Below are 11,500 nucleotides of genomic sequence, written 5' to 3' on the forward strand. Positions count from 1 at the left end.
TTTAAGTTCTCGACTTCGTCTCGAACTTAAAAACTATCTCGAGCCGGCAAAACCTCATTTTCGGCCCTAGGTACGAAATATACTATTATTTTCCTAACCAATTAAGAACAAAATTACTACGCTTCCATTTTCTATCAATGAAATTTATACAGCATGTGTTAAACATATTAAGGAAACTAATTGCTAAATAGAAAAAAAATACGGGTTAAAATATGTTAAACATATTTATATGATAAAGATAGTTTTATTTTTCGTAGAAATATGTCTTTGAACTGCAAAAAATCTATAACATTCGTAAGCCTACCTCATATTATTTAAAAATACAAAACACGTAAAAACGATTGAACGTTGGCTATGCCAAATAAATTGTTTGCTGATGCTAACTAAAAAGAATTAAAACAATAATTTTCATGCTAGTTCGCTATATTCTATTATAGTTACCATGAGTAAACATTTTTACCACGTACTAAAAGATTACTTGATTAACATTAATTTTAAGACTAAATGTTATATTTCAATCCATAAAATAGGACCTAAACACGGCTTGTTTTAAGATGACATAAAATCTGAGACAGATTGCTGAACGAAATTATATTGTTGATCATCAGGCGAGCAGGGGAATTAGTGGCCATAAAAAGGCCAGATTCATCCATTTACCTCTGCAGGCGTTATTTATTTAGGACGTTGCCGCTACTTTGCCTTTTTTGTGAAATCAGTAAAATAGTATTAACTTGTTTATTTGATTTCTTCTTAATATTATATTTGTATAACCACCATTGAGATATGTTACACTGTTCCATTTATAACACACATCAGGAAATATGAATTAATTACTTTAACCGAAAAAATACCTAAAAGACGTTTCAGTTGAATCAAATGATTTTACAGTAAATTTAAGTTGTAAAAAAGGTTGTGTGACTGTGTTTATGAAAAATATATTGTTGCTAAAACAACACAAATATAAATACGAAGGTATTTAAATAGCGTCAAATACACGTCAAATATACCTCAAATATAAGTTTTCTATCAGGCAAGAATATGTTAATTCCCTTTAGACTAGCAGCCTTTTGGGTGGATGTCAAATGAATATTAACTGTTAACACATTCGCTGCAACTAAAAAACAAACAAAAAATAGAAAAAAATTCTCTTTTTGGCTCATTTCTCTTCTGGCAGATATCGAATACATTTTACATAAAATTGCAGTACTTGTGGCTTAAAAGGAATTTAGACTTGAACGTATAAACTAACATTTGGAATTCGTTTATGAATACATTATTCAAGTACATAAGATTACTTTGTAAAGATTATGAATATTGGTGATTATCACTGTAATCGGTTTGCGTATAAACCTTTATAGCTGACCCTGCTGCCTCTAAACGCAATACAACATTGTGACCAGCTGTTTGCATTGTAATGGTTTGTTTTATGTGTCTATCAGCTGTTAAATTTTATCATTCGGTCTTATGTTATAACTATAAATGTTTGTTGAAACATGAAAACTAGATAAATGATGTCAAATAATTAATTTATTAAAGAATATGTTTTTTAGGTTTTTTAAACACTAACTGTGTCTAGTCAAGTCTTGTTTTGTCGAAAAGGACGTGTTGTTTTTTTAACACGGTATCTTTAATATTTCATTGTTGGCAGTTTATAAAGGGTTCCACTGAATCATGATCGCATTTATTATTTTATGACAAAGTAAATTACTATAAAGTTGAGTTTGAAATAGCTTTGGGTACCTTTAAAATACAAATTAATTCACAAAGATCAGTCGGGAAATTACTAAATTATGAATAAGTAAATAAAATAATAAGTATTAAAAGCTAACGAATATTTAGGTTTTTTTTTACCGTTTTGTAGAGCTTGAAAAAGAAATTATTTAGTATATTGAAGCGCTGATGTACGCTTACGGTCACGGAGAAAATTCAAATTTAAAATTCCCACGTTATTCTTATGGAGAAAATTAAAACTGTTGTTGTTTACTTGTTTATGGATATTTATTAATAAAATTTGGCAAATTTATTTATTTCATCCAATAGTATTGACGTATGGTCAGAAAACCCTTTTTACCTTCCCCGTAGCAGCAAACCTAAGCACTCGTTAAATCTATTTTTTTTTTTATTGGGAATACATTTTATGTCTTACTAGCTGTACCCGCGGGCTTTGCCCCGCTTAACTTCATAAGTATTCGCATGGCTCAATCACGTCCTGGTTGAAGTTCGTTCGCTACGCTCACTCACCTTCAGGTTGGAAATCGTTCGCTGCGCTCACTTATTTCAGGTTAGCTCGTTCGCTACGCTTACTTGCCTCCAGGTTGATGTTCGTTCACTACGCTCACTCACCTTTTGGTTGCAAATTAGCTGTTGTCATACTTTTAAAAAAGTCATCCCTTTTATTGTTTATAATACAGTACTTTTATAAGGTTTTTATGTTTTAATATTTAACATTGGAGAATTTAAACGTTGTTAAGTGCACAGGTGTGCTGCGATTGGGGTTTAATACATTTGGACTTATTCAAAAGTAAAATAGTTTTCTGTGCTGCAATCTGTAGAAACACTGTGGCACTATTTCAAATCATGACTAATGCTAATGCAGAATGTTGTAGTTATTCAAACGTACAAAACAGTTGGTGAAAGTAAACATCTGCTTTTAAATTATATTTATTTGTAAACATTCTAGATCAAAAAGTCTGACATTGGCCCACTTAAAACCCACTGGGGCAGAGCCCTTTCGACGGATCTGCACCGAACTTCACTCGAACAATCCTTGAAAGATGCTTAATAATGCCTGAAAGTTTCATTACAATCTGTCGAGCGGTTTCGAAGTCCATAACGTATATACACACACATATATATATACATAGTTCCTCTTTTATAGATATAGATTTATGGAAATATTTTAGTAAAAATGTAATCAGACAAGTTGAAATTCGCTTAGTCTGCAGGTTTGCTGCGGTAGGGGTTTTATATAATTATCATGGGACGTGCTTGATGTAATGATGTGCAAAATTTATGTGATAAAAACATGTTTTACGTTTAATAATTTATATTAATAATATGCAAATAAGTACATGTTAAACTATTTAAAACACCTAATTAAAACACTATTTAGTAATAATACAGTTAAAATATGTTGGTTTTAAATTTTTTTTACAAATATTATTATCGATGTATGACCAGAAATAAACGGTACATTTTCGTTACAAATCTGCGTTAATGCAATTAAATCAATTATTTTCCTTTCAATTATATCATAAAGATATTGATGTTTGCCTAATATGTTTTTGGACACTATTGCATAATATGTTGGTACGTATTTACTAAAAAATGTTCTGAAATAGCCAGAGACATATTAAGTAGTTATATTTTTATTGTGAGTAGTTTACAGTTGACCTTTGAAAAAAAAATATAATGGCGAGACATTAAGCTGCATAATCAAACCAATGTATGGTAATGAGTCATAGCGTGAAATATTTAAAATATTTGCTTTCGCGACTGATTTTACTTTAAGGATTTTCAAGTAATAAATTATCTTGGTCTGTACGAAAACAATGAAATGTTGACAAATTTATTTTTTGAAACACCAATGATCTTGGTGACGTATTCAAAATCAAAATTTTGTAGGTTTTCTTACAGAATTTATAGTTTGAATTTTGTAAATAATTCTAACTAAACACTCCTAGGGATTATATTGGTCGTTTGAAATTCCAAAATAGCATCTGCAGGAGTATTCTATAAGCATTTGCAAATTAAGGGAGGTGAAGACAAAAAGTTGCCAACTAAACCAACAACTATTTTTTAATCAAAATAATAAATCAAGACTTAAGTCTTAGACGCAATTTATATTTATCTGAGATTCACAGTTAATTAAACAATCCCTCTCCCACTTCATTAGGCTGTGAAACACTGATATCCTCGATTGTATTTGTAATAACCAAAGGAATAATTAATATTACAATGGTATCAGTGATTTACGTGAATTTGATACTTTGTTAATTTTAGGTTTAGTCAAGTAGTATTAAACGTGATATCGTTGACGTATGGTTACTCACAATTTGCCTAATTGCAACCATATATCTTGTATTAAGATGATATTTATTCGAAAATAATCCTAAATTTCTAAAATGTTTTACATATATCTGGATATATTTGTTATTTGCATATTGATTGAACAAGTTATTTATTTTGTAGGACTAATGAATTCTAGTCTAGTATACATAAAGTTTTTTATCTCTCTAGCAAAATGATGTAAATTCACCTTAAGTTTAAGCTAAAGAAAGCAACGCTAAGTTTTGGAGGAATACCAAATGGGTATTCACTGTCCAAAAATGGTAATGTAGGTAGTTAAGGTGACTATAAACTATGGAAACAATGGCTTTTTACCGCCAGAAGTAAGACACTGTATACCAAAAACAGGGGAACTGGGTAACATTTTGTTATCATAAGTTACATCATCAGTTAAGTTTATAAATTCTCTAAAACCATTGGCAATTATGGATCGCTATGGAAAATATGGTTGTAGCCTGGTTAGTTTGATTATACATTCAAAAGTCATTTTGTACAGTCTAGTTAGAGTAAGTGTTTAAAATACAGAGAACTCTCCTTGCTACAAATTTATGCTAGATGTTTGGTGCTAAATTCACTCTCAGAGAATTTGGGAATAATGTCATCCACCGATGGATTAGGACTACCATAATAAATTCCCCGTAGAACTATCTTGCGTGTTATAGAATAAGAAAATTCAATAGGAAACTATGAAACCTATAAACGATAAAGAAATGTTTGGATATAATTATTTGCTGGTTCTTGACTTATTAAGAGGATCTATCCTTATTACAAACCATTGTAATATTTAAAAACCTTTAAACTTGGGAAACATATTTCAAGTATATGGGCCACTAAATTGTTTTTTTTTATACTAGCTTTTAATGTTTTGTGTTCTCCGTTGAAATAGATTTTTTTCTATAATTAAATCGGTTAAGCTAATGTGGATAAAATACACCCAGTCCCCATCGCGTTTTTCCCACGCAGATTGAACGTAAATGGCTAAATGTTTGATTAAGCTAGTTTAGAGAAAATAAGTTAGTTTGATTCGTTGATTAATCAATATCTCGGTGAATAAAAACGTATAGAGGGTTTTATTCATCCAACCCCAATTAAACTTCTTAATTATTTAAAAATGGATTACATCATATGTCTTGCAAAACAAAAAGATTATAATTTAAGACCCAGACAGTTGGTTTTTATTTACTTTTATCTTTTGAAATTAGTTATATCATACAAGTTGGACTACTTTATTTTTATGGAGCTCAAATACGGATGTGTAAATATACAAATCCTTTCATGTGTAAACTACAATATTAAGATTAAGAAACTCTTAAATTCAAGACCATCAGTATAGGTTTATATAAATCTTGGTTTAAGAATGTTGAACATTATTTTGTTAAACTTAGATTTTTCTAGAGATAAATAACATTTTATGTGTATTTAACGTAGTATTTCTTTCTGGATACATCCTTTTGAACAAGAGAACTTTTCTTGTGAAACACTAGCTGTTAGTAAAAATGCTATATCACGGGACATTAAACTAAGCCAAACACAAAGACCATTAAGAATGCAGGTTCAGAGATTCGCCTTCTAATAAATTTTCATAACCTATAAAACATTTTAACGAAGCTACTATGAATTTCTTCTAAATCTATAATAATCATTTTTTTAATTAACTATAGAGTTATATGTATTTAATGATACAATTATCTATAAAATTATATGGTAAGAACAATATAATATATACACGATTCGAATTATTCTTCTAGCATTTTGTTTACAATTTCCAACAACCTAACATGTGTTTGGTTCATTTATTAAAATACAGATATTTTTTCTTCGAAATAAAAGTTCACTTTTTTGCTTTCCCAAACATGTTCGTGGTGTCAGTATTTTCAAAAACAGATAAAAATAATTTGTTGATAAACAGACTTATTCTTTATGGTTTTATAGATTGTTTGCGTCATCAATTCAATGGTGAAAACACGCACACACCTCCGTGTCGCTAACACTAAGATCATTTTGGTTGCCGGAAATGAACTGCGGGCCTCTGACTGAATGTTTATGTGACCAAAACACGAGAGAGCGCAAGGCTGGATTATGATATTATGTCATGTAGTAAGTAAGCAACCATAACACTAGCGTATGCTACAATTACGGTATAGTAAGTCTGATAATAGATTAACGTTTTGTAGATAGACTTTTAGTGGGAGTGAACTGGTCTAGTGGTATAGTTTGGAGTGTGTTCTCTGACATTCCGGGTTAGATTCTTTCTGAGTAACCATTTTTAGCCACGCGCTAATGCCACACTCATGTGCAAAATGTTTTTTGGGCTAGACCATAGTGCCCAAGGAAGTGAATAAGGAATAAGAGAAGTAGAAGTTCTCTAGCAGAGTGAAAATTATTTTTACATTATAATTAGATTTTTCATTTTCTAGATAGGTGGGCTATGGTAGCTTAAGTCATACTGTTAATCTACTAGTTAATAGAATCACTATAATAAAAGGACCGTTGGTGGAATTTAGTATTTAAAACTACGATATAAATCCTACATGAACCAATAGATCTACTGCAGCCTTGTAAATACTGCGATTCGTTTTTAATAATAAGACTTACTCGTTCACCAGTCACCTAAACCAGTAAAAATTTTGAATTTGTCAAAATAACTAGATAGGAAGAAATCTTAACGAACATTTCATAATCATTTAAACAATTGTTTCTGCTGTAAAGAACCTAATCGTATAAGGGTTTTTGTATAACCATTTATCAGGTGTTAAATTTCATTCTATCAGACCTCCTAAGATTTTAAGACCTTACTTTATTGAAGTAAGCTGCCTTTTTTTTATAAAACGGAGCAATAATATAGAACAACATGTTAAATATAATTTGGTTCAAATTGGTAAAATGGCATGAAACAATTGTTATTCAGCAATAGGAGCTATAATAATGAAATGAAATAAAAAAAAAAACTTTTGCTCGGTTATAGTTATTGTGACGGTAAAAATCACAAGTAGTTGAAACACAATTCTGATATATAGTATTTCTACAAATATGCCTATTTACCCAAAGACATTTTTTTACCTTAAACTGTTTACAAGACATGAAAATAATATATAACTAAACATAGAGCAATAAAGCCCTGAGGTTATAAACCTGTGCGTGTACTATAATTTAGAACTACCTGACGTTAAAGAAAGTCAGTTATTCATTTTCAAAAACCCACAAATTTATACAAACATTTGGGACAAGATAAATGTATAATTCAGTAGGGCTTAGTGCCGATTGTGTTTATTTTTATAGCAACAACTTAGAACTTTATATTAAATAATAATCCCTGTTTATATATCATACAACAATTTATTACTTTTATCTCATGCTGATTTAAAGCGCAATGGCATACAATGTAAAAGTGTATTTAGAAATTCTTTTACGTATTTATTTTAAAAATTTGCTATTTAGTTGAGGTCCTTGTTCTCTTATTCCATGCAAATATTTCCCCGTAACTCTTTTTCGCTTTAACCTTTTTGTGGGGTTTTTCTGTGAACCACTTTATTCCTTGTTTTTCAGCGTAGCAAATGGCAGAACACCGGCTGGGGAATTCTAATTGGATATTTGAGAGACTATCTCCGCTGAAATAAAAATATAAAATAAACATTATAAATTAAAAATATCGCTCTCATTTTTATTTTAAACAAATATATGACGAGTTTGCTTCAAAAAGATAAGCAATTCTTTTACAGACAATCCATAAGTAATGCATCTTACCTTTCTTACATGTAAGAGCATTAATGAAGTATACACGAGCACAAAAGCCATAAGAGCAACCAGTACATTTTAATCCAAGCCATAAAATATATTTTTAGAATATTGGATTTAATATATTTTACCTTAAGTATAATTCGCTTGGAAAAAATTTAAAACCTTCATTTGACATATGTTTGGCAGTATTCATATTTGTATAGTTAAAAGAGCGGACAAGGAACACAAATACTGTTCGTAATACCGACAAATTTAACAGGAGCAGTTTTCATAAGAATTTTTTTCAATTTGTACCCTAATGCTGGGCACACCTTTTTAAGGAGAGAATTATACAATAAATAAAAATGAAATTTTCTTAAACTATCAAGTGATAATAAATATTTACCTCGCTGTCCAGCCCATGCATGGATTTTCCCATCTTTCTTTCGTATCATATTCTAATATCCAAGTATTTGTGTTATCAATCCCTTGCTGCATGACGTTCTTGGATCTCTGTGAAATCCTGGCAACTCGGTGTCGATAGCCTGGTTGTATATCTAGGACTAGGTTTTCCTAAAGAAAGTAAAATATTAATGGTTTAGTTTCAATAGCCTTATACAGTATGCAACTATCTCTTTGTGGAGTTATCAACAATAAATTACCAAGAGATTGCGGTATATTTAGTGGTTTCTAGGTCGACAATCTTTTTACTTATGGTTTGCAAAAATCTCACATTTGTGAACATCCTATCTAATTCATGAATGTAAATTATTTCTAGACTAAATAATTATCTAAACCTCTAAATATATTTCAAAACTATTCAGAAACTTTGTTATCTTTCCAAGGATAACGATCTGTCTTGTTGTACTTATTTGCTCATTATTGATGGAATATAAGATTTACTGTGATTATTATTATTACTTTTTTTACTTTATTTAATTGACAATCTGTTCAAGTTGAACAATAAGCAAATGATATAAATATTAATACAACATTAGCTTGAAGAACATGAGCTAGTGATTGACCACTGTCAACACTAGCTTACAAAGAGAAATTTTGATAACACAGCCAAATCTGAATGGGAGGTCCAATATCGTATGTCGCTTCAGTCTGTAAATGGTGTTGTGATTGTCCAATAAATTAAGTGCATACTGTGATTATGAATTATTAAGCAAATTGTAGTTGTGAATTATCAGCTGACGAATAATTTAAGGTTTTTATACGTTTTGATGTTTTTGTTGTCATGTTAAATAATCATCGTAGAGTTCGATTTGTGGTTTTAAGTGAAGAACAGAAAGCTTGTTATTTGTTGTTAAGATCTTTGAGGCATAAAATATAAATATGTTGGAGAAATCACAAAAAAATAAATTTCTTTAACACAAACTACATTAGATATAGGTTAATATGTATTAACATTTACTTGCAGGCGATATGAAATATTTCAGTTTGGAATAACACTTCAAAAATCCAATATGGTACAATTACCATACATATTTAAGTTTCTCACACAGATACTTATTTTACCAGATACGTTCAACTATAAGAACACAAGTTCAGGATCCTATTTATTTTAAGGAACCTAAGTTAAAGAACCTAATATTTCTCACACTATAACATGATTTTGTTAAATTGCTTACCATGTAGTTTGGAATCGTAAACTCTGGATCTCGTCGTTTAATTCCATGCACCTCTTCTTGTTCATTTAACTTCCTGACTTCCCTAAATTTTAAAGGGTCTTTCTTGGGAGCTTTGCTGAACATTCTCACATTATGCATTTTGATCCTTTAAAAATGTTTAAATGGCTATGTACTCGTATGATAATATAAAACTAGTTATAACTTTTTTGTTATTTGATTTTACGTTTTGATTTGAATATTCTTAAACGGAATCATGCTTTTTCGAACTATTATTTTAATAAACTACATACGTCATTGGAAAGATAATATTGCAAATGTCCTGCTGGATTGTAAGAAGACAACCGATAATCATTTTGAAGCCACAGCAGAAAACTATCAAAACCTCCAGAAATTGGCCGAAAACCGAGCCTAAGACCTGATATACAGTTCGAATTACTAATTTGGTATAACATAACATCTGATCCTACACTCATCCTTCACTCATATTTGGGTTAAAATACGCACATAGTGGTGTTCCCATCTTAAATAATTGATAATTGATAATTGATCAGCAAATGCTAAGAAAAATGCTGGTTGCTTAGAAAAATACCGTATATAATTTAAACGATTCACTTGTGTTTCCGTTAATAATAGTACCTTAATACTTTAATACTTTTAATACTTTAATATACTTTTCAATGAAATGGCAAAGTAAATAATACCTTAGAAAAACATTAAGAAAAAGAAAAGTTAAAAATAAATGATCTTATTAGACGTAGTTTTTTTTCGTACAATAAAATAATATCAATATTGGTACTTATATGGTGTTATACGGTGGTCACCCTCATACAGCGCTCATACAGGTGGTTAGGTTTGGTTGGGTTATCATAAACAGAAAGTATGACTCATCTGGTATCGTTCGATTCATAGCGAAACGAGGAAAAGTCCTACCCACATATTTATGATAACCTAACCTAACCTAACCACCGTAGCGTGCTGTAAAATATGTGACCTCCATATACTATCAAAGTACATTAATATTTTTCATGTTTTATTTTCTTGATAAATTAACAAGCTATAAAGCTATAAGTCGTCAATGGTTTAGTTTAATTTTATATTTGCCTGTAAATACAAGACTTGAGCAGAATGTATGGAACAAAGCTATCATTGGTAGATAAATTACAATATAATATTGTTTTGAACAAAATAGTGACAAGTGTCAGAATCCGAACCCACGACGACATCGCACTGCCAGCATGTGATTGAGCCAATAACTTCTAAAATTATTGTAATATAGGCCTATCATTTTTTTTTCATTAAATTCGTTTAAACATATTCTGTTCATAAATACTGTCTATATTATATCATTGATTGACACAAAACACCAACTTACAAATTAAAGAAGAGCCGTCTACTCATCTTGATATTTTCAGTTTTAAATTTTGAAAAATAACCTTTCAGAAGATGTTTAGTTTCCATAGTTATTATTACACTTACTGTTCCATTTTCTACATACACATAACACGCAGCTAAAGTAAAAAGCAATAAATATTAAGTTTGAACATTAGATGAAGGCTTTCTTTAAACTTGTGTTAACACAAAGGATCGACAATAATGCACAAAAGGGCTAGCAGGTGACAATGGCCCGAAGTAACTTGTAACTAACTTTGCCTCTAATCTCAGCGAGCCAGCTTAGAGCGCAATGCCTGTGAAAGTTTGATTACAAGTTTTTATGAAATATCTTACAAGTTACTAAACTTGAATAAGATTACTTTGGCTAGCAGGTTATGTTCATAAACCTGTTGCCTTTTTCTACACATTTTAGTTGTTTGTTTGACAGTTAATAGTAATGTAAAATAATTTTTTCAGACTATAAATAGGCTAAATTTGGGATGAAAGTTATTAGTCACGATAATTATTCACACTTAATAGTAGTTATTTGCCTAATATGACAAGAACGCCACGTTTATTATCATTTGGATCAATAACCAATATTAACTATGTTTACTAAATTCATAAATTGATTTTTCTTAAAACATTTCAATGTTTGAGAGTTATTCCTATCCGTACTAACACATTTATGAGAAGTCTTTTAACGT

The 11,500-nt window shown here is 30.1% G+C and overlaps 1 protein-coding gene across 1 annotated transcript; it reads right to left on the bottom strand.

The window, feature by feature from the left end:
- Positions 1 to 7,486: 7,486 nt before the first annotated feature.
- On the bottom strand, positions 7,487 to 9,545 carry LOC128996633 (NADH dehydrogenase [ubiquinone] iron-sulfur protein 4, mitochondrial-like). The gene is made up of 3 exons (XM_054422039.1): positions 9,423 to 9,545; positions 8,192 to 8,358; positions 7,487 to 7,676 (listed from the first exon to the last, which is right to left on the bottom strand). The coding sequence occupies exons 1-3, from the start codon at positions 9,543 to 9,545 to the stop codon at positions 7,499 to 7,501; spliced, it is 468 nt and encodes a 155-aa protein (XP_054278014.1). The 3' UTR covers positions 7,487 to 7,498.
- Positions 9,546 to 11,500: the final 1,955 nt, after the last annotated feature.

This window comes from Macrosteles quadrilineatus, unplaced genomic scaffold (assembly GCF_028750875.1).
Source record: "Macrosteles quadrilineatus isolate MER2022 unplaced genomic scaffold, UCM_ALF_1.0 Scaffold_6__1_contigs__length_79288215, whole genome shotgun sequence".
NCBI lineage: Eukaryota > Metazoa > Arthropoda > Insecta > Hemiptera > Cicadellidae > Macrosteles > Macrosteles quadrilineatus.

Bases quoted from the DNA above. Each gene is read 5' to 3' on its own strand.
- LOC128996633 (XM_054422039.1), bottom strand. From the start codon at position 9,545: ATGTTCAGCAAAGCTCCCAAGAAAGACCCTTTAAAATTTAGGGAAGTC. The intron at 8,359-9,422 runs GTAAGCAATTTA...TACTTTCTTTAG, and splicing joins TTACGATTCCAAACTACATG to GAAAACCTAGTCCTAGATAT. The intron at 7,677-8,191 runs GTAAATATTTAT...TTTTTATTTCAG, and splicing joins TGCATGGGCTGGACAGCGAG to CGGAGATAGTCTCTCAAATA.